The 23,288-nt window shown below is 32.7% G+C and overlaps 1 protein-coding gene across 8 annotated transcripts in view; it reads right to left on the bottom strand.

Moving 5' to 3' along the window:
* The window catches only part of DYNC1I2 (dynein cytoplasmic 1 intermediate chain 2), a 51,026-nt gene that overhangs the window by 22,471 nt on the left and 5,267 nt on the right, over positions 1-23,288 (bottom strand). For 4 of the 8 annotated variants that reach the window (XM_054699842.1, XM_054699841.1, XM_037523533.2 and 1 more), the window contains exons 4-6: positions 14,769-14,859; positions 9,042-9,101; positions 6,782-6,897 (exon numbers count right to left, since the gene is read on the bottom strand). In XM_054699842.1, coding sequence (XP_054555817.1) covers positions 6,782-6,897; positions 9,042-9,101; positions 14,769-14,859 — 267 coding nt within the window. The remainder of the gene's footprint in view (positions 1-6,781; positions 6,898-9,041; positions 9,102-14,768; positions 14,860-23,288) is intronic. The other 4 variants (XM_054699845.1, XM_054699847.1, XM_054699846.1 and 1 more) reach the window with 1 other exon arrangement.

The following is a 23,288-nucleotide window of genomic DNA, read 5'->3' as shown; positions in this document are numbered from 1 at the left end:
GCTTAGAAAATCCTTACTAAACACTGGTAATTTTTAATCTATCACTTATCACCACTAATTCTCAACATAAGTGAAAAACAAATTCTATTATTAGAGCAGCAATGTTGCTTAGAAAATACATTTGCTGCCTATAAATTTATTATGCAGTTTAATAATTCTGGTGCATCTCTTTTAACATATCCTATGAAGAATTCCCGGCTTACAAAGTAGAATGACTATTCATGGTACAAAGAAGTTGCTGAGTTGTAAAAATCTGGAAATTTATTGCATATAAAAGTATGATTTAACCTACCAAAATGCAACTGATGCATAACTTCATAATTATGAATATGTGAATATTAGAGGAAAATGTCCCATTAGTATAAAAAATACAGGCTACATAGGAATGATATTTCCTTTACTATTTTCAAAAATAACTATCTTTTCTGAATCAACAACATTTTGAATCACTTCCTTTCAATCCATTGCCCTTAATTTCATCTTCCTACAACTTAAGCTTTAAACTCAGTATTGAGAATCTTACGCAGAGACAAATCTTCATGAATCTATTCGATGGAATTCCACTTATTTTCTTTTAAACATCTAGAATAAGATGGAGGTAACCTGGATTTCTTTAATAATTTAGACCTTCAACAAGGGTAAGTATATAGAAAACTTTTTACTCAAGAAATATTTTGGGGCCTCCCTGGTGGCGCAGGCAGTTGAGCACAGCTCTGTGAAGCTGTCCACAGCCTCTGCTGTGCTGGTTCGATCCCTGCAGCCCACATAGCGGGGCAGATCTCTCCTGTCTCACCCGCTGCTTCCCTCAGCAGTGTATTTCAGTCATTCTGCCTATTCAGTTTCCCACTCTGTCTCTGGTGAATCCTCTCACCCTCCCACACATCTGGCCTGTACCCTGGTTCTTGTATAAATAAATAAATCTTAAAAAAAAAAAAAAAGAAAATATTTTGAATATAGGCCTAATGCTGATCTGGGGAAAAATAAAAAAGAAGTAATACTTTAATGATCCCATTTACGTTATCAGGGAATTTGCCTTTCTACATGGTCTTTTATATATGAAATTCAGATTTCATTTAGGCAGTACTGGCATCATCTTATCTGTGATCTCATAAGTATTACATTTTTCTAAGTCAATAAATTTAGATATGCTGAAGTCTTTCAGTCAAGGAAAAAAAACAAATGCTTCAATTTTAAATTACATTTATATTCTCAGATTTTCTGAGGGCTAAAACTAGTTTGTTTAATGTGTTATTTATTCCAGAATTTTAAAAAAAAATCCATTTTAGACAAAGGTAATTACTAACCAGAACCCACAAATTTAGTCTACTTATTAAGATCATGCAATAAGAAATTAAGAGATATTTACATACAATACTTTACTATATATCAGAAATGTTAATCAACATGTATTTGAGGAAAATTATCTGGCTACTAATCCAATACCAAAATAGTTACAAAACCCCACACAGATAAGAAAGTGGAATGGCATAGGAAAATAACATTTCATTGGAAATCAAAAGCCAGATTCTGGTGGTAGCCCTAATGCTCTCTTATATTGTTACCACAAGTGATCAGTTAACTTCCCTGACTTTAGTTGCCTCATGTATAAACAAGCTGATTAGATTAGACAACCTTTAAAAATCTGTTTCTAAAAATAGCAACGTTCAAAACTTTTAAAAGATAAAAGAAGAAAGTAGCTTTTCCAGGAGTGTATCTGTGGGCACTGTGATCCTGCCAAGAGATGCTTTTACCTGCAGAGAGTGAAATTGATTCAGGTCACATGGTCCTAGTCAATTTCATTCACAGTAGGTGCTTTAAGACAGCAAAGCACCTCAGTTCAGAAACAGTAGTACAACTTATAGAGTAAACTTGAAAATGAGAAGATGGCTGGAATGGGGCAAAAGAAAAACAAGGCTGAATAAAAACAACTGCTTTTTAAAAGAATAGGTACAGCCATTTAAAAAAAATGGAAGAGCTAAGTTTAAGATCAATTTTTATCCTCAATTTGGTAACTTATATTACCTCTACACTGATTACACTGCCTACCCAAGTTTAATTTCTTGTCTACTACACTCAAATTTCAGCAATTTTGTCTCATGGTGAGTTTTGGAACTTGTTACATAATTCTTAAACGGGAGCCACACAAGCTGTTTGAGAACCACTGCATTAAAGCTACAGGTAAGTACAAATACAGTTAGGTACAAAGTGCTTTTTCATTATAAGAACTTAATTTCAGTTTTTTCTTTCTGTCTTTCTAAAATTTTCACAAATTGGGAAAAGAAACTTCTTAATGTAAGAGCCCTAGACATGAAAATAATTGTAAGTGATATAGAAAGAAAATGACATAATTTTTATAAATAGTTCCAAACACTAAGGATGGCGCCATGATTATCGAGATGTATTTCTCATTCTCCTTCACTTACATACCTCAACCTGAAACTAAAATAAAACACATGCCTAGATATGCCTTCATATATATAATATACTCGGTAAATCTGTAGAATCAGTGAATACCTGGCAGGTTTGCAAATAAATAAATATGGACCTTTATAAAACTGTAAAAGTCTAGTCCACACAGTAAAAATTTGAAGGTAATAGTGTCGACGAGGGGCATACGCATAGAAACTGGGTTCAGTTCATCGATTTTGTCACTTTCACCTTCTATCAGTGAATATAAGGAAAAATCTAACATGGGAGATCAAAGCTGCTTATTCGTTACTCTGACATAATCAATACAAATGGTATTATCCTAATGCAGAGAAATTTTAAAACGAAATATAGTAAGAGAAGGGGCTGTTTCAAAAAAATGTTTATTTCAGTTATACATCTGTATCTATGTTTGTAACTGATTGATAAATAAATGGAATTTCTTACTACGGGCTACTATTATAAAAGCATGAAAGTGCTGCATCAGTGACAGCATGAGACTTTAGAAAGCATACCAGTCAGACTTGGTTTAGAATCTTAGCTACTAGTTCTGTTACCCTTCATAAACTATATTTCTTTCATCTTCAGCTTTCGAACATGTAAATAAAACCAACACATAACTTTCAGGGTTTTGGTGAGAGGATTAGACATAATGTAAATTACACTCTATGCTGTTAAAATTTTCAGTGATCAATTTAAACAAAGTTTAGAAAACTGTTAACAAACTAATAGCTAAAATAACATTTGAAGATGCTAACAGAATCTATTTTGTTTATAGCATTCAGAGGGATACAAGAACACAAAATAATAGCACACTTTTGTTATAATGGAATTCAGGAAGATTATAAAGGATACTCTATATAATGGTTTAATTTCCAGATATTAGAGGAATGATTACAATATGATATAGTAATATTAACATTAAGAACAAAGACTAATCATAACTTTCCACCAAATTTCATCAATAGTTATGTTGTAACATTAATACTTAAACACTTATTATCTCACTAGTTACTTTCACAGTAAATTAATATAAATAAGCATCCCAAATGAGTGAAACTATTCTCTCTAGAATGTAACAGTGATTAATTTCTTCACCAAATATTTACTATTCAGGCCAGGTATTATAGCAATGAAGAAAAAACAGTAAATGATGCTAAAAGCCTTGGCCCAAATAATTTCAAATACAGTATATCTTTACCTCTGGGCCATCAGTTTAGCTTTAAAAAAATTTAATTACATGCAAAATAAAAGTGGGAAAAACAATTCTGCTGACATGTTATACAGTCATATACAGCTGTACATTCAAATTAGTTAAAAGCAGTAAGTTAACATGCCCACATTTTAAAAATGGATATGGATCTCAAAAATAAGCAATTAAAATGAAAATTTCAAATGGGATATAAAGCCCTATGTGTGTATATATATATATACATACATACATATATATGTGCATATATATACACACAAACAAACATAAATATAATTTTTGGAAAAAATACAGAAATCTGACTAGAAACAACATATTAACAAAATATGATTATTACACAGTGTTATCACAGACATTTCCTCTTTAAATCCTTTCTGTATTTTCAAAATTCTCTATGATAGACAAGTATAATTATTAGAAAATTATTTTTAAAATGAAAGTCCTCACTAACTGAATATAATTATAGGTATAGGTATATTATAATAGGTATTAACCAAAGTAGCTTCATAATATTTTGTATCTCAAACAATTCAAGATATGTTTTATAAGTATGGTGGTATAACTAAAAATAATCTCCAACTTATTAAATAAAGAAAAAAGCCTAATTTATTTTTTAAGTGAGTTACTGTGCCCTCATTTTTGCTTTTTTGCTCATTTTCTGAGTGAATATATTTAATAATATACTTCTACAAAGGCACATGTTGGGCCTCCCCGGTGGCGCAGTGGTTGAGCGCTGGGTTGCGAAGCTACCCGCAGCCTCTGCAGCACCGGTTCAATCCCCAGCCACCGGGCGAGGGTCCCACATGGCGCGCAGACCTCTCCTGCCACCCGCTGCTCCCCTCAGCAGTGTACTTCATCGGTCTGCCTTGTTCTGTTCCCCGCTCTGGCTCTGGTGAAATCTCTCACCCTCCCGTGCTTCTGACTGTACCCAGTGTTTGTATAACTAAATAAATAAATCTTAAAAAAAAAAAGGCACATGTTATAGTACTTGAATTAATATACTAGTTAATAAATAATATTTTCTGGAAATTTTAGAATTTACAGTATTAGTATTTTCTACACTGATAATACAATATACTTCATCCTTTTTTCTTAAGTTACCTATATCTCAAACACGTATACCATCAGTGACTTCTGGTAAAATGAGGATTTTGCACCTGTGAAAGCTGTTTTATCAATCAATGGAGCAGTGTAGATGCATGTTAAATAAAAAAAATTTTGATTAAAAAAAATGTTACCTTAATTTCTTCAAAATTTTCTAGGTATAATTAAATGTATGACAATGTCTACTCCTTGTGCAAACAAGATGAAATTCAAAAAAAAAGTTTAAGGTATTTATTTAATTTCTATCCTTAGTGGGCAGTATAGTTATTAAAGTGCACGTAATGATCTACAAGTCAAAAAAGGTTGTAAATAGTTGTAATCCTCATTTTCTTTTGACATATATATAAACATGGGAATTTAAAGTTTTTTTTTGGTAATAGTAGTGATTTGAAGGGTTATTTCCCCTTTTGCTCACCTGTACTTTCTGCAATGAATATTACTTTTGTTTCTCTTTAATGGAAAAGGGTGGTTAAATTAACTGAAATTTTAAAATTAACTGAAATTTTAAAAATAAATCAAACATTTTATAAACAAAAATGTTTATTTGATAGTCTATAATTAAATAAGTTTTCCTAGCTAAGATGAAAAATGCTCCTTATGCAGACTGCTGAAAGAATAATTTATTATGGGTTCACAATTCCAAAATAAAGACAGCTCTAAAATCCATAACTCACTGAAGGCAAAACACTGATAAGGTCAGAGATAAAGCTATTTGTAATAATTATTCAGCATGCTTAGCTTGAGCATTCATTTCTTCTGCTGCCACAATTTTAATGCCCAAGATGCTGCTGGAGTGTTTACATACGGTACGTGACTTCACCAGCTTTCTAAAATCTGAAAAATTCTGAATTCTAACACATTTGGCCATAAGTTTCAGATAAGAAACTGTGGATCTGTATTAGGGAATCACATGTAAACCTCTTTTACTTGAGATAAATTTACTAGCCTCATAGGGATAAACAAGAATTATCATATTAATTTTATGCTAAAGCATTAGCTATCTAATGAGATTTTAAAAATTTGGTCCCAGTGTAAAAATAGTAATTCCTTTTGGTTTATTTAAGAACCAAAGGACTCCACCTTCAATATACTGTCTGTATGTACCTCTCTCTATTATACACAGAGCACAAAGACTGCTATGTAATTAACACAATAGAGCCCTGAGATGATAAAAGAGGAAGTTTAAATTTAAAAAAAAAATAAAAATAAATAAAAGAGGAAGTTTAAGAATTAAGTCTAAATTTGTTCATGAATATGCATAACAATGAGAACATATCAGAATAAGCTACACTCTACAGAAAATAAGTTAGATTAGCCAGTCCTCTTTTATCCATGGTGAGACATGTTCCAAGATCCCTAGGAGATGCTTGAAACCACAGGTAACAACACATCTTATATACCCATGTTTTTTCCTCTAATACAGACCTATTATATAGATTAATTATAAATTAAGCATAATGAGATTAACAACAACAAAATAGAACAATTACAACAATATACTATAAAGTTATATTACTATGATCTCTCATTTTATATAGCTCACATATACAATATTTTGGGACTATGGTTGACCATGGGTAACTGAAACGATCATAGAGAAATTGTAAAAAGGATGGATTACTGTTACATGACTTCAGTTATTATGGAATACATTGTCTTTTAGGGAAGAATTAGGCTCAATGACACAGAAATAGAATATTCCTAAGTGTTTCTGCTTCTAAAACAGCATGTACTGACAACAAAATGAAGATTGAAAGACTTCAATTTATGTCAACAAAATTAAAAAACATACAAACATAGTTCATACTTTTATTAACTTCTGAAAGAAAAAGTTTAAAGAGTTTGAAAAAAGTTTTAAAAGTTTAACTCTAAAGTTTAACTTAAACTCTAAAGTTTAAGTTCTAAAAGTTTAACTACAGAATCCATTAAGCATTATTATAATGTTCGCCCAAGATGTGAAAAAACATTAAGAAAAAAGGAAAGAATTCATTTATTTTATGTGGGCTTAATGACAGTCACATTAAGGATATATATATTCACCTTCTTTGGGTTGAGCCATAACTGGAGTTTGAGTTTCCTTTGTATATGTGACGATTTCTCGAGGAGGAAAGTCAACTTGGGTAATTTTAGCCATTCCAAGTTTAATAGGTCCTCGTCTAAATAAAATGAACACAAATGTTTTAAATACAACAAATGAATGATATATTTCAACTACATAAAAACATGTTATTTTGGGAAAAGAATAAATTAAACATTGTGTATACATAATTTTAATTTAAGTTCCTATTTTAATCAAGAAATCTTATATAAACAATGAATTGATTTTAACAAAAGATTAAAAGGTAGCAAAACAAAACACATTTCCAAATCATTTAAGGTGTTTTAATTTTCACTTTAAAAAGATAAATAATTTCGTGTATTAGAGCAAATGTATGGGTAACAACAGAGTAAACAGAGTAAGAGGGCAGGAATTTCATAGCAGCCTACTGAATATGACTAGTTAGAGGGAAACATGAGTCTCAAATCTTTTGAAGTGTCAGATACATGGATCTCACTGAGACGATGTTGAATTCCCTTCACCATTAGCAGACTTCAGTTTTAAGATTGAAAAGTAAGTTTCTGTTGAAAGTCTTTTTTCCTACTTCTGTTTTACAGAAATTGAGAATAATGCAGTCAATATAGATTCTAAAACAAAATAATATTTTAAATCTCTAGTCTGCATGTTCAATGTCCTTCATTCACATATGGCCAACTGAAGTGCAGGTATTTTACATCTAGACTAAAGCAACGTATCCTTTGGATGTCATAAAGCTAGTGAAGTCACTTCTATTTTAAATAAAGGTAACACTTTCTTTTTTGACAAACAATAGAGAGCTGTAGTTGAGGAAAAAAAAATTTTATTAAATATCTGGGGGATCTTTTCCTAGTTATTAATACATGTTTAAATTTTAAACCAAATAATGTGTCCAAAATCCCAAAGAAATTCTCAATTATGAAACTATCTTAAAAGGATATCTAATAAAAACACTGCTGTAACTTCCAAAATATCAAACAGCATATCTAAAAAATATATATGTGGGTATATGTACAATTGGTAATATAACTCTTTTCTTACATATAAATATCCTTCTCAAAATCCTGCATAAAAATGTTAAGTAAAACTAGTACATTAAAAAAAAGTCATTTACTTAAGGTCCCAAATGTGGGTCATAAGACCTTTTTCATGTATTTTCTACTTTAGGAATATCTCAACCTTAAAGGAAAAAAAAAAAGTAATGAAAGAACTGAATGGTTACATTTAAGTTCATTTGAATGAATCTAGCACTCTAACAATAAAATGTAAAACAACAAACTTTACATGCTGACCTTTAAGATATAAACTATATATAAATCACATATATATGATATAAATATCAATATATTTATAAATCACAGATATAAATCAACATACCTGGGAAAAAACAGTCAAGTCAACATTAGGAACGCGTTACTAAAGTGTGTATAGGGTTTAATAGATAACATTCAAAATATTAGAATAAACAAACAGAATATTTTAAGATTTAGGAGTAGGAGGTAGGATGGTAATACCTCACTTATCCAAAAGCCACTTTTACTGAAAATAGAAAACAACTGGGGTGGAAGGAGCCTCAGGGCAGCCAAAAGAGAGGCCTTCCGGTTAATATGCAAGAAGCTTATATACTTTTTTATATGATTTAATTCCAGACTCATTTACTCTTTCTGTAGATAAGATTTCAAAAGGTACTCACATGTTTTAGAAGCTACAAATTAACAAAGGAAAAGAGCTATCTGATTTAGGCACAATGGCAGCAGCAAACATTTATAATTTACATTGGAGATTATAATACAATATATAAATGAGAGACTAAATTAATAAATAAGACAATAACACTCTAGGGCCATGGTAGACACCAATAGCTCTGTTCTCAAAATATTAGAAATCATTGGTAAATTTTAACAGAAAAGGTTCAATTACAAGTGGAAAATGGATGAGAAAAAAAGTCTGGGTAGTTTATAATACATCTTAGGAGATGGTACATAAAAAATACAGAATAAAAGGAATTTGGAATAAAGCTTCAATGGGCAGACTTAGAATACCTAGAAAATCAAATGCTTATTTCTTTCACTAATGACAGAGGATAAATGAGGTGTCACAGTAAAGCATAACTGTTTTTCTAACTATACACTGCATATTAGAAATTAAAACAAAATAAAATTAGGACAGTTTCACAAAGAATCAAATTAATTATAGAAGAGGGAAGATAATAAATCTATTCAATACCCCAAATCGGAATCTGAGTGAAGCTGAAGAACTGATGGATCTGTATCCCAATGCAGCGTCCTAAATGGTTGTAGGACAACCATGAAGCATTAGCAAAAAAGGCCATAAGTTAGTCAAGCAAATACACTCTATGAATAGCTAAAGCTAAAGTACTGTTCATGATTAAAAACCACATGTTCTGGTTAGTATAAAAAATAAAACCACCAATTATCACTCAATGCTCTAGTGCATGCAATAAGCACAATATGGTTAAAGATGCAAACATACAACCCACAATAGTAAGAAGACACTATTTTCAAATTATGGGAAACTAATATTGCATAAAATGGATAAGAACAGCGAGAGGAGCCAACAACCCAAATAACACATTATTTGGGGAAGATAACTAGCTATGTTACAAAAAGTTAAAAATTTTAAGTTTCCTAATGAATAAAAATTAGTGAAAACCTCTTAGTTAGCATATTAAAACTTTGCCCAAAGCATTGAACATGTGCAGGAAATTGCCATATTGGTAAAGGAAATGAGTCAACACATAAGCCTTTTGGTAAGAAAACCAAAGACTATTCCATCGGGATACAAACTAGCTAAAGTTACCCAAAATGTGACCCTTCTATAATTTATGGGTTAAGCACTGCCTTAGGCTTACATTTCATCTGCTTTAGAATGCAACTAAAGACTTCTATCTTTAAGAAAAAATAGATTTTTCTCAGGAAAAATGTTTTATGTTCAAAGAATTTACCTAAACTCACTCAACTTTTGGAAAATATCAATCCTAAATAAATACTCAGTTTTGTTTTAGCTTGCCTATTAGGTAAACAACTAATAAGGGACCTTATCCACCAAAGCCAAAATTAGTAATTATCAGAATGCATTGGCCACAATGGCATTTTTAGGTTAGCAATCTATACAGTTTTGTATGATGCTCATAGTCCCTATTAAAAAGTTAAGCGGGGGGGGGGAGGGGGGCTCCCTGGTGGCCTACAGATTTTAAGTCTCAGCATTATCACCACTCTATTAGTATAGCATTATCACCGGCCTGAGTACACTCCCTGGCCCGGGAGATAACCCACACATGGTGCAGTAGACCTCTCCTGTCTTGCCCACTGCTCCTGTTAGCAGTGTAATTCAATAAATCCTCCTATGCTGCTCCCGACTCTGTCTCTGGTGAAACTCTCACCCCTCCTCTCACCCTGCACCTGTGTCTACATCCTCGTTCTTCTATGCAAATAATAAATAAAAAGTTAAGCAGAATATATTCATTTGCTACCATTTTTTGTCAAATATTTTTGTTCCTCATATAATATTATAATGTAAAATTAAAACTATTGCAATAATAACAAATGATTTTTGTATTTTACTTACCTGTATAATATATCAATAAAACAAGATTAATTGAACTAGAAAACTTTCTCAGTTAAAAAATATATCTAAGATTTAAACAAATTATGTGCATGCAAGGAAAGAGGTCACAATGAAGACTTACTTTGTACTAAGCAATGATCAGCAACAGACCTAGACTTTGTTAAATAGAATGGGTTCTAGAAATGCTCTCTAAAAAATGTTCTGTCAAGTCTTTACACTATATGAGAGCTCTAGTTGTTATCAATGATGTAACATAGAACTCCTTGTTAAAAGTCATTTCAATCTAAAATCAAGACTTTACCTCCAAAATAAAGCCAGCACTAAAAACACAATATATGGGATTATACTTATTAAAGGCATCTGCAAACATATAAAGTAAAATTACACTGTAATACAAAACCCTGAGAGATAAACTGATTAAGAACAGAAAAAATGAACAAGAGGCATAACTGTCACCTAATTTCAGAGATAACAGAAATCATTAAGAAAGGGAACCAGAAACTTAATGAAATGCAACTTTCTAATCCGCAAAGTTAGTTTTCATGACATTTTATGGTCAATTATAAATTACCACTAGGCCCAACAGAAATTTTGACCTTTAGAAATAGTCATTTAGACATGCTTTGGTATTATATTTTATAAGGTCTACTATATCTTATCCTTCTCCAAGAGTTTAGTAATCTAAGAATGTGTACCAAGAAACAGACTTGAGTATATACTTTCAAATATCTCACACATCTTATGTATTTTCCTGTCATATTTCTTATTCTCTTTATTCTTTCATTATTATCATACTGGCTCAATTAGAGCTTACTGTTTCACTGTCAGATCCTAGCATTCTTTTTAGAGACTATATATTTAGAAACGTAATCATTTCCCTGCCAATAATACCAATTTATCAACATATTATCTCTCTACTATGGAAACTGGAGACTTAGTGGATATCAGTTTTCTACTTGTGTGTCTATAAATATAAAGATAAATGGATATACTTAGCCCTCTTCAAATGTGTATGTTCTCAAAGGGGGGAAAAATATATATATATATAAAGATTTATGGTTTCCCCTTCAAAAAAGAGCAATTTTCTCTCTTTTATTAGATTTAGAAGAAATCAAATCTTATATTCATTTTCTAATAAGAGCAAATATTGCTAAACATACAAAAAATAACTATTTGTTTTACAACTTATCCTTAAAAACCTATATACTTAAAAAAATTTAAACTAAACACGAGTATACTATCCTTAACACTTTTCAATAAAATGAACAATATCTTTAAATTAATGATGTAATAACTACAATGTAAGTCCCAGAAAGGCAAGAGCAAAAACATTTTATTTTCTGTGGTCACCTATAGTATTTAACATTGAGTGGAAATTTTATGAATAATTGTTCTCCACACAAATAATTTTTCTTAATAGTATTTAGTTGCTGCACCTATTTTCATTTTCCAATGAAATGGAGGAGGGCATGTTTTAATTTATATTAATTAAAAAAACCAAGTAGGTGCTACATAGTATTATTTATTTATTTATTTTAAAAATTCTATTATTTATTTATTTATTTTAGAGGCGTGCTTTATTTATTTATTTATTTTATTTGTTTGTTTGTTTTGTTTATACATGCACTGGGTACAGTCAGAAGCGCGGGAGGGTGAGAGAATTCACCAGAGCCAGAGCGGGGAGCAGAGCAGGCAGAAGGACCGAAGTACACTGCTGAGGGGAGCAGCGGGCGGCAGGAGAGGTCTGCGCGCCATGTGGGACCCTCCTCCAGTGGCCGGGGAGCAGCCGGGGATCGAACAGGCGCTGCAGAGGCTGCGCGCAGCTTCGTAACCCAGCGCTCAACCGCTGCGCCACTGGGGAGGCACTACATAGTATTTTTTAAAGCAAACTTGCTGATGTGGCATTAAAATACTCTCTCTACTTCCATTAAAAATCAAGAACACTTCAGATACATATATGTAGTATCTACATATAGTATACTATCTACATAAAAATAACACACAGTATCAAATTAAGAAATTTAATAGTTATGATTTTTAAAAATTTTAGTATATATTTTTACCGTTATAACAGTGTTGTAGTGGAGGAAAACAGTCTTCACTTGAAAATATTGCTTGGCTTATTAGCAAAAAAATAGTAATGCTAGCATAAAAATATAGATGTATGAAATACGAAACAAATAAAATTTAGCCTTAAAACTGAATCTATCTTGACTGGTCTTTAATCTATAAAATATACCATAATGTTTATAAAAGGGGAAGTTTTTATTTTTCTTAAATGATAGTTATGTCATTTACCTTTTACAGCATTGCTTAGATTTACAATTTTGGTTCTGTATATGGTTTTTGTTTTTTTTTTTTTAATAGAGGCATGTTTTATTTATTTATTTATTTGTTTGTTTGTTTTGTTTATACATGCACTGGGTACAGTCAGAAGCGCGGGAGGGTGAGAGAATTCACCAGAGCCAGAGCGGGGAGCAGAGCAGGCAGAAGGACTGAAATACACTGCTGAGGGGAGCAGCGGGCGGCAGGAGAGGTCTACGCGCCATGTGGGACCCTCCTCCGGTGGCCGGGGAGCAGCCGGGGATCGAACCGGCGTAGCAGAGGCCGCGGGCAGCTTTGCAACCCAGTGTTCAACTGCTGCGCCACCAGGGAGGCCCCTGTATATGGTTTTGTCAAGCATATCTCAAATTCAAAATAAGCCTAACTGCTAATGATAATCTTACTATTCAGTAACTGATTAAAGTAATGAGTTTATGAATTAGCTGGCTCCTTTGATTCTTTTTTCTTGTCTTTTAGATACTCTATTACTTACCTAAAACTTCACTCAGAGTGGCTCAGACAGAAAGAAGATGAAACTCAGTTTATTTCTTATTAAAAGTTGTGTTAAGTGGTTTTCCTAAGGATGACATTTAATTTCCTGGCACAAGTAAGGATTCTGAATAACAATTCTGACCAGCTATATTTAATCTCATTTCAGCTGTCACAAGATGTCAAAAAGCACAAAGCTGTTCAATAAAGACTTGCTACTATCGTTTGTATGTGTACAAAAGAAAAATAATACTTTTCCCAATATAATCTTTGGAAGGAAGCTGAAATCTGAGTTTTTGAAAAGCAAGTTCCAACATATATGCAGAATCCTAAAACAAACATGAAACACAGTTTTACAAGGAAGATTTAAAGGTTCAGGAAAATTTGGCAGTAAATACTCAATGTTTTCTTGCAGTTCTTTCTTTCTTTTTTTTTTTAATAAATTTTATTATTATATTCCCCATACAATTGCCACCCCCTTATTGTGACCCCAATCCCTCCCCTCCCCGCACCCCACCCCCCATAGAGTGTCTCTGGTTCATAATTGTTTGTTGATTTTGATTTTTACTTTCTTATAGTTATTCATTTTCCTGGTCCCTTATTTAAGTTTTCTAGATTCCTGCTATGAGTGAGACCATCTGGTATTTTTTGTTTTCTTTCTGGCTTATTTCACTGAGCATGATCCCTTCCAGCTCCATTCATGTTGCTGCAAATTGCATGTGTTTATCTTTTTTGAATGCTAAGTAATATTCCATGGTGTATATGTACCACATCTTCTTGATCCAGTCATCTATTTTTGGGCATTTGGGTTGTTTCCAAAGCTTAGCTATTGTAAATAGTGCTGCTATAAACATAGGGGTGCAGGTGCTCTTTGGAATTGATGTTTCTGTGTCCTTTGGGTAAATACCTAGGAGTGGAATTGCTGGATCATATGGAAGCTCTATGTTTAGTAGGTCAGGAAATCTCCACACAGCTCTCCATACTGGTTGGACCAGTTTGCACTCCCACCAACAGTGCAGTAGAGTTCCTTTTTCTCCACATCCTCGCCAACATTTGTTGTTGCTAGTTTTTTTAATATGTGCCATTCTCACTGGTGTAAGATGGTATCTCATGGTATTGAAGTTATTTCTTATTCTAGATATTTTATGTATTATTATTTTCTATCTTAATTAGATATACTGATTGAATAGGACAGATTTGGGCATTTAACTGAGTTGCTTAGATTTTCAATTACTCAATAGGGAATTAAACACAACTCAGGTTTTATATCATTTACCCCCTAGTCATATAGCCACTGTAAAGCTTGCTTAAGCAGAAAAAAATGTATATGCATTAGCACCTCTGTTTAAGATAACTTGCATAAAATCAGTTAACTATTCAGAAGTAAGTTAGTCAAGTGTGACAGTTAAAATATTTCAAAAAAATTCTGTACCATTTAGATTTCAAAATGTTAGGACTAACTCAACATAACTATTTGAGTTCCTCTAAATCACTGACAGTATCTGGCCACTAAATACATTCTATCATTAAAATAGTAAAAGAAAATTACTGTACCTAGATCCCACTGCGCCATCTCCAGAATCTTGGCTTCCAGCTTCACTTGGTGTGCTCACAGATTTGGAAGATGGAGACATAGGAGGAGGGACTAAATAGTGAAACAGACAGGTATCCATTGTTACTACACAGAGAGGTTGCTCAGCTTTTGACATTTCAAAAGTAATTTAACATGAAGTCATAAAAAAATGGCAAACCAAAAAACAAAGATACATGAATAAAAATTAACAGCAAAAAGAAAAGGAGAAAGACAAAGTTAACAATGCATGCTGAAAATTCATGCAACTTCTCTGGCAAAATGCATTTGGGTTTATATTATCAAAAAAAGCAAAATTATGGAAGGATGCATCTTCATTTCAGCCAACACCAAATGTGGGCACTAATTTTCAAAGGAGAACATTCCTTCTTCCCTTTCTAATTTCTTTGTTTTTATGATTACCAGATAATAATACTATACATTGCTATCAAAACCAAAACTTTGAAATGATTCAAAAGTCAGTTACCCTTTCTGAGATTTATTTTAAAATGTTAATTTTTGTCTAATAAATTTTTCGTTCAAACTTTTTGACTTAAGATGATTTCATTCCCCCCCACCAAAAAAAAGGGGGGTACAATTTAGAGACATGACTATAGCTAAAGGAATGGCTCCTTTAAAATATTCATTAGCTTCCAGCAATTTGGGTGAAAAATGCACGCAGGCCATGAAAACAGCATGCATTCGAGACATGATGCATAACATAAAGTGAGGCATGCAACTTAAACAAGGCAAGACTTATGGTAACTTCCTTACCCCAGTATTCAGAAAAAACTGAAGTGTACAGACAAAGATACAGACACCCAAAATATTCTTAATCCCTTCTTATAGAAAAATATACATTTTTCATAGTATATAAAACAAACAGCAAATGCTTTCCCCTAAATTGTCACTTTTAACTTTATATAACAGTTGCACGTGCACATTTCATGCTATCACATTTTTAAAACTTTTGATTACCATTGCAGGGACTATAGGAGGACCATCACTGCCATCTTCTGGTTAAATTTTACCATAAATGTCCCCAATCCCAAGTATCTTTTTTAAAATAATTTTTCAATGTACAATATTAAGTGACTAATACATTTTTTAAATTTTTAAATGAAGTGCCATTGTTTTACATCTTTCAGAAACAAGGATAAAACCAGATCCCTAACTTCTCTTAGGTTAGATTTCTATATCTTTCTGCATATTTCTCACTGTGAGCTTTCCCAGGTGTAAGTCCCATCTGGGAGAGGAATAAAAAATGGAATCTAAGAATGGTTCAACTACTGTGCTATAAGCACCAATTAGTCCTAATTATATAGTAAGGGGACAATAATGTTTTCATATAAAATATATACAAAGGCAAAATGAAAATTTTTCCAAGTATACATATCAGAAAAATTGGGGAAATGGTAATAATCCTAACAATCTATTTGTGATGAGTTACAAGATTCTTTTCCAGCTTAATGTTTTTTCCCCCTTTCTGATGACATCAAATATTAATGACTGCACTCAACAACTTCAGCAGAATCTTTAAATGGTTAAGACTACATTTTTAAAAAATGTTAACTCAAACTTTTTATGGAAATAGGTTAAACAGTAATTATACATCCTAAATACAATAACCTAACCAACTCTGAAATATGTTTTAGAAAAACAAAAAACCCAAAAGGGTGATGGTACCAAACTGTTAGTGTTTTACCCAAGGCAAAATAAAATCACTAAAAGATAGTTTTCAAGCCAGTTGAACTAGAGGACTTATTAAGGACTTATAATCTGGCACATGAACTTCATCTTCTATCCCAAAGAAGGGACAACTCAAAAAAAAAAAAAAAAATCACCGAAAAAGGAATGTTAACAGGAAAAAAGGGAATGTAGTGTTATGCAGTAACTACCATATTTTAACCCAGTTAGTCTAGAAAAATCAATGGACATAGTAATTGTATGTACCACGATAGTTTCAGATTTCAACAAATGAATTCCCCAGAACAAATAAATTCATGCATTCAGGGAGATTAAAAAACTGAACTCTCAAATCTCAGAAAAGACTCAATTCTAGATTTTTAAAGAGGGTTCAAGAGACTAACCAGCTTTGAAATTAACATAAGCCATTAATAATTAGATTTTGACATGTATTTGCAATATGATTTCCTTAATAAGAACATTGATTCAATCAGATTACCTTTACTTCACAGTTCTGCATATAAAATAGCCTAAAACAAGGCTTTAAATAGTACAAAAGAAAACAGTTAATGTTAGCATGTGAATGAATTTAAGTTTAGAAGTAAAGAAGGTGAGAGCAAAGATACCTATTCTTGTTGGAGAATCAAGGGAGAAATACGAAAAACAAATCTACATTATAGCATTCACTGATCATGAAAAACTAAAAGGCTGATTGTATAATTCTCTAGGACAAAAAGTCAATCAACAAGGCCTTTCCTGCCAGCTTAGGTATTAGCTTTCCAAGGATATAAAATGAGCATTGCTGTCTTTTGGCCTGAAAAGAAATAAGAGCAACATTTTTTTAACCACTGAGGACCTAGAAATTCACCTAATTAGAATTAGTTAGAACTTAGCTTGAGTTAAGCACTCAGAAATACACAAAAGTCTCTGAGATGAAGAATGGCATAAAGCCAAATTATTTTTCAAGTAGAAGAAAGTCTCTGGGGCAAGAAGGGATTTCTGCCAGAAAGGAGCTAGAAAAGGTAGACAGCCAGCAAATGACTGCAGGGATGGAAGTGTTAGTAGAAGACAGTGAAATGGAAAGAGTAAGCTTCTATGTAACACTAAATTGTGAGGTCTCTTCTAGGTCATCAATTTGGGAGAATTAGTACTCACACACAGCCTGTGTTACAATAGTGCCCCCTTGTGGATACAAATGCTCCTGGAATATCAGCGTTTAAATAACTTGTTCATACCTTACTTTTAGTCACCAAGGTTGTTTCCTTAAATCTTAGTACTCTGAAGTATTAATATTAATATAGCCCTTTTATGTGCTCCTTATCCTGATAGTAAAGTCTAAATATCCTCCACTAATCTCCCCTAAATGTTTAATTTCCTTGGTTCTCCTTCAATGTAATTCAGAGCATCAGATCAATTTTTTAAAAATAAGTTAACAAATAAAAATGAAATTTTTGGTGATGGTGCATGGGTGCCTTGGGGAAGGAAAATCTATAGGGACTTAATCTGAGGGGGTGGGAAGAAGCAAATATTGTCTAAAAAATGTAAAAAATAATAAATGTTAAAATTAAAAAAAGGGGGCCTCCCCAGTGGCGCAGTGGTTGAGTGCTGGGTTGCGAAGCTGCCCGCAGCCTCTGCAGCGCCGGTTCAGCCGGTTCAATCCCGGGCTGCTCCCCGGCCACCACCAGAGGAGGGTCCCACATGGCACACAGACCTCCCCTGCCACCCGCTGCTCCCCTCAGTGGTGTACTTTGGTCCTTCTGCCTGCTCTGCTCCCCGCTCTGGCTCTGGTGAATTCTCTCACCCTCCCGTGCTTCTGACTGTACCCAGTGCTTGTATAAATAATAAATAAATAAATCTTTTAAAAAAAAATTAAAAAAGGAAGAAAAAAATGAAATTTTACAGTATTAAAATATTATAAGGAGTCATTTGTTAAAATTAGACTAAATTTTAAAAAATGACTGTATATGGAAAGCATTCTATCTAAAGATCAGATTTAAAATATTCAAAAGTTAAAAACTTATTTTAATTAGCAAGCTTTATTTCTTCCCAATTAAGAAAATCCAGACAATAACTAACTACACTAATGTAGTATAATGTACCATGCTCTATTATATAGACTCAGGCTAGAGTCATTGACAGTTTAAAAATATTTAAGAAACACATTATGAAGAGAAACACAAGTATGCATAGTGGGTCATGATATAAAACATACTTTATATTGTGTGTTACGGACAAAAAAATTTTTGTCACTGCCTTCATCTGTATCCTGTATTCCTTGGGTCTAACTTAAATACTAGAAAGATTTTTACGTATCTGTCAAAGAACACCAGAAAGTGGAAAAATCACACAAGTATTTAATGAGGATAGTATAACCTGTATAATAAAACCAGACAAGATATAGTGAAAGGGAAAAAAACTATAAGCCTGACCCTCTTATGAGTATAGAGGAAGCATATCTAAATTAAATGTGCAAACAAATACAACATTTAAAAAAAAATTATCTCATAACTAAATTGGATATATTCTAGAATGGAAATATGCTTTTACATTAGAAAAACTACCAACATAAATCATACTAACACATTAAAAGGAGGAAAGAAGCATATTTTCATTTCAAAATATGAAGAGATCTATGCATTTGTGTTAAATATTTTGGTGGCCTTAAAGAAAATCCACAAATTCTTTGTAGACCAACCTTAGTGATTCTCTTTGAAAGGTCAAAAAGTGGCAGATATGATGTCTTGTGACTTCCAAAGGTAAGTCACAAAGAAAGAACTTCTTCTTGCCTGTCCTTCTCTCCTTGAATGTTCACTCTGGAAGAACCCAATTGACATGCTGCAAGGATACTCAAGTAGTTCTGCATAGTGCTCCATGTAAACAGGAACTCAACCCTCCCACTAACAACCAACACCAATGTGCCAGCCACATGAGTGAGCCCTAGTCAAGACTTCATGTAATTGAAACTCTGACATCTTTAATTCCATGACAGACCTTGAGCCAGAACTAGCTAAGCCACTAGCAACTTCCTGACTGGCAGAAACTATGAAAGATAATAAATATTTATTACTGTTTCATGAAAAACTAAACCGATAAAAGAAACAAACTTCGAATAGACTGTAACCATTCAAAAAAATAACTTAAAATGGTAAATAACCTCTGCTTTCTACCACCCCTGGGGAAAAGTCATAATCTCCAGCTACTATAACACTGAATTCTACCAAATATTTAAGGAACAGGTATATGTTTTTTACAAGCTGTTCTATAAAAGCGCGAAAGAGAAAGTTCTCCAATTTATTTTAAACCATAACCATTACAGCCACTGAAAATGGACAGTACAAGAAAATGCAAATTTTATTTTTTGGTAGATAAACTAAAATCCAAATAAAATGTTCAACTATTTTAAAAATACAGACTTATCTGCTACCCCTGAGGTGACTATAACTAACTTAGGTGAAAAGAATACTTAAGCATGTCTCCTGCTTTTCTAAAGGAAATGCATTTAGAGTAACCAAGTAGGGAAAGTTCCCATTGAGAGAGTTTCTGCCAATAAATGTGGAAGGAATGATCTACAAAAATAACTGCAACTCCTAATTAGACATCTAGTTTAGATAAGGATCATAATAAATATTAAAACTATTTGGTAAAAAGTTGATGGAGAAATAAGTATCAGGGTACAAATATACTACCTCTAGATATTACATAATGAGATAAACAATGCATGGTGGAGAAACCTGGCTGTCACAATCACAATCCAGTCATCAATCTTGGTGTCACTGATAGTGCAACCACAATGTGCCAATAGTGTGATGTAATACAAAGCACACATCATAATCTATGAGATATCCTTGGCAAAAATCCTTGGAGCTAATCAAATTTTTTAATCTAATTTCCAGTTTAGAGGAAATACAAAGGATAAAGAAACAAAGGCTACATGTAAGAAAACCATTAGACAACCGGGGTGGGACATTCTAGAGACTAACTGACTTGCCTTCTCAATAAATTGGTAACACTGGTAAAACGTAGTATGTATGTGAAGGATATCTAGATTTAGGAAAACTACAGCATAACTAAATGCAACATATAATGCAGCAAGATTTTGTAAGGAAATGTAAACTAATTTTTTGAAGGCAAGAAAAATGTGAAGCAAGGGCTATTTTCAAAAAGAGGAAAAAAGGGTGCTTGAGTGATTTTCTATATTAGAAATTAAGATATAACTTTGTATCTTTATTGTAACTAAAGCTGTGGCCTAACAGTACAGAATTAAACAGCTCACTATTGAGTAAAAATACAGAGACCACAAGAGCCCATATATGGGAACTGAGTGTATGACAAAATTGGCATCAGGTGGCAGTAAGGGAAAAGATGGAATATTTAAAAAATGGTACTGAGAAAATTAGTTAACTATATAGAGAAAAATAACTGGATCCCTCTCTCATGCTATATTCAAAAATATTACCCAAATATGTAAAAGTGAAGGATAAAGTATAAACCTTATAGAAAAAATGTCTTCCAAGTAGGAAAGGAGGGCCTCCCTGGTGGCACGGGGGTTAAAGTCACAGCGATATTGCCAGCCACTGCAGCATGAGTTTGATTCCCAGCCAGGGAGCTAACCCACATGGTGCAGCAGACCTCTCCTGTCTCACCTGTTGCTCCTCTCAGCAGTGTATTTCAGTAGATCTGCCTGTTCTGCTCCCCACTCTGTCTGGTGAATCCTCTTACCTCCTCCCCCTCCCCCACCTCTGGCCTACACCCCAGTTCTTGTATGCATAAATAAATAAATCTTTTTTAAAAAAGGTAGGAAAGGATTTCTTTCAAAAGATCAAAAGCACAGAGAGGTTATAATTGGTAGGTCTGACCATTATCAAAATGAAGAATTTGAAGATATAGCTAAATGAAGGATTCTGTTCAATGAAGGATACTAGAGGTAACAAGTAATAATAAAGAGGTATTTTTAAAAAGACTACAATAGACAAAGTCCCTCATAAAATAAGAAAGGAGCTCCTACAAATCAGCAAGATATAGAACCTCTATAATAAATGGGAAAAGGATATGAATATGAATATATAATTTATAAGAAGAAAAATCAGAATACATACATAAAGAAATCGTTGACCTTGCTGTAATCAGATAAATGTGCATTAAAACACCACGACACACTCTATCCCTATTAAAATAACAAAAAGGAGAAAGCTGGATCAAGTAACGATGTGGATATGGTAAAAGAATTACTTCCTCATGTATACTGATAGTGGGAGGATAAACTTAACAGTCATTCTTGAGAGTGGTGTATAAAATTTAATAAATTTAAGTCTATGCATACAATAATACAGCCCAATTCTTGGCTATAACACCCCAGAGAAATGCTTCCACAGTACTCAATAGGAAAGAATATATTCTTTGTAGTGTTGCTTGTGACAGCAAAGCAAAGTGTTAGAAGTAATCTAAGTGCCTACCACTGGGGAACAGATAAATATAATATGGTATAATATGGCATATTATCTATCAGTCTGATAAAAACAGCTACATCTGTATGTGGCAACATGGATATATGTCAAATACAATGCTGCTTGAGAAAAATAAGCAAAATGAGATATATAGCACAACACCATTTAAGTATATTAAGATATACACAGATAATATATGATACCTTGAAAAATATAAATATATATAAGACAAGTGATAAAGAGTATATTAAAAAGAAAAGAGGATACTGCAAGACAGAGAAGAAAAATGGAATTACAACTAAAGAATGGTCTTTCAAGAATTGATGATGGAGGTGGGCCAAGAACTGAGAAATACAAGCATGTAAATTCAATGAAACTGAAGTCCTAAAAAAGAAAAAAAAAAGCTACAGGAGCAAAACAAAAGCCATTGGCTAAGAAAAAATGATCAAAGACTATATAACTAACAAGAAACCTGGTTTAGTTACTAGGATATTTTTAACAAGAAAATTGGATCTGACTCATTTACTTTTAATATAAGCTTATTAAATAAAGACATAAAAAGCAATGTATTCAATGTTCAAATTTTAGAAACACAGAAAAGGCAAATAAGTTGAAATAAATTACAATGAACCAGACCATGAGAATAATCTGTTTTTCATCTTGAAACCTTTTAGGAATATCAGTTGTGAGGACAGATATTGTGGTTTCACAACAACAGGCATCAGCAGTTACTGTCTCTGATATCTGTCCCCAGGACTAGGTGGAATTAGCCTACAAACTAATCCTGAAATTCTAGGTTCTTAAAGGACAAAGTCCATGTCAAACTAAAATGCTGTGTGACAACACCTGGTTCAGAATTACCTTATGTAAGCATTTAAAGCTTTCTGGTAATAACCATTATCATCAGTATCTGCACTATTTTAGCTTTTTGATTTACTGGTATCAAAATGAATAATGTAGGAAAATAAACAAGATTAAATCAAATCACTGCCAAAATAAGCTACAAGTATGATTTCCCTTCATTAGCATTGAGAACAGAAGGCTGTAAGTTTCTCCTTCTACCCCCAAACTTTTGAATACTAATATACTTTCAAAACTTTGATTCATTATACCTTTCTCCAGCCTTCAAAAAGGAATCCAGAGTTAAGATGAGGAATCACAGTCAGCTTTGAGCTTAATTTGTCTCAGAAAACTTGTTCAACAAATGCTTGTTGAAATAAACTACTGATTTAATAAGAAAAGTCAGTTGGTGGTTTAGTACATGTTAATAAATTAATCAGCTCTTCTGAACAAACAGAATAGCCATATATTAGCACATGTGTAAACAGGCAATTCCAAAATTAAATATAAGATTAATGACTTTTTAAGAGAAAG

Source organism: Talpa occidentalis, unplaced genomic scaffold, assembly GCF_014898055.3.
Source record: "Talpa occidentalis isolate TD23 unplaced genomic scaffold, MPIMG_talOcc4v2.1 talOcc4.3, whole genome shotgun sequence".
In the NCBI taxonomy this organism is placed as follows: Eukaryota; Metazoa; Chordata; class Mammalia; order Eulipotyphla; family Talpidae; genus Talpa; species Talpa occidentalis.
This window is presented reverse-complemented; position numbering and strand designations above follow the sequence as displayed.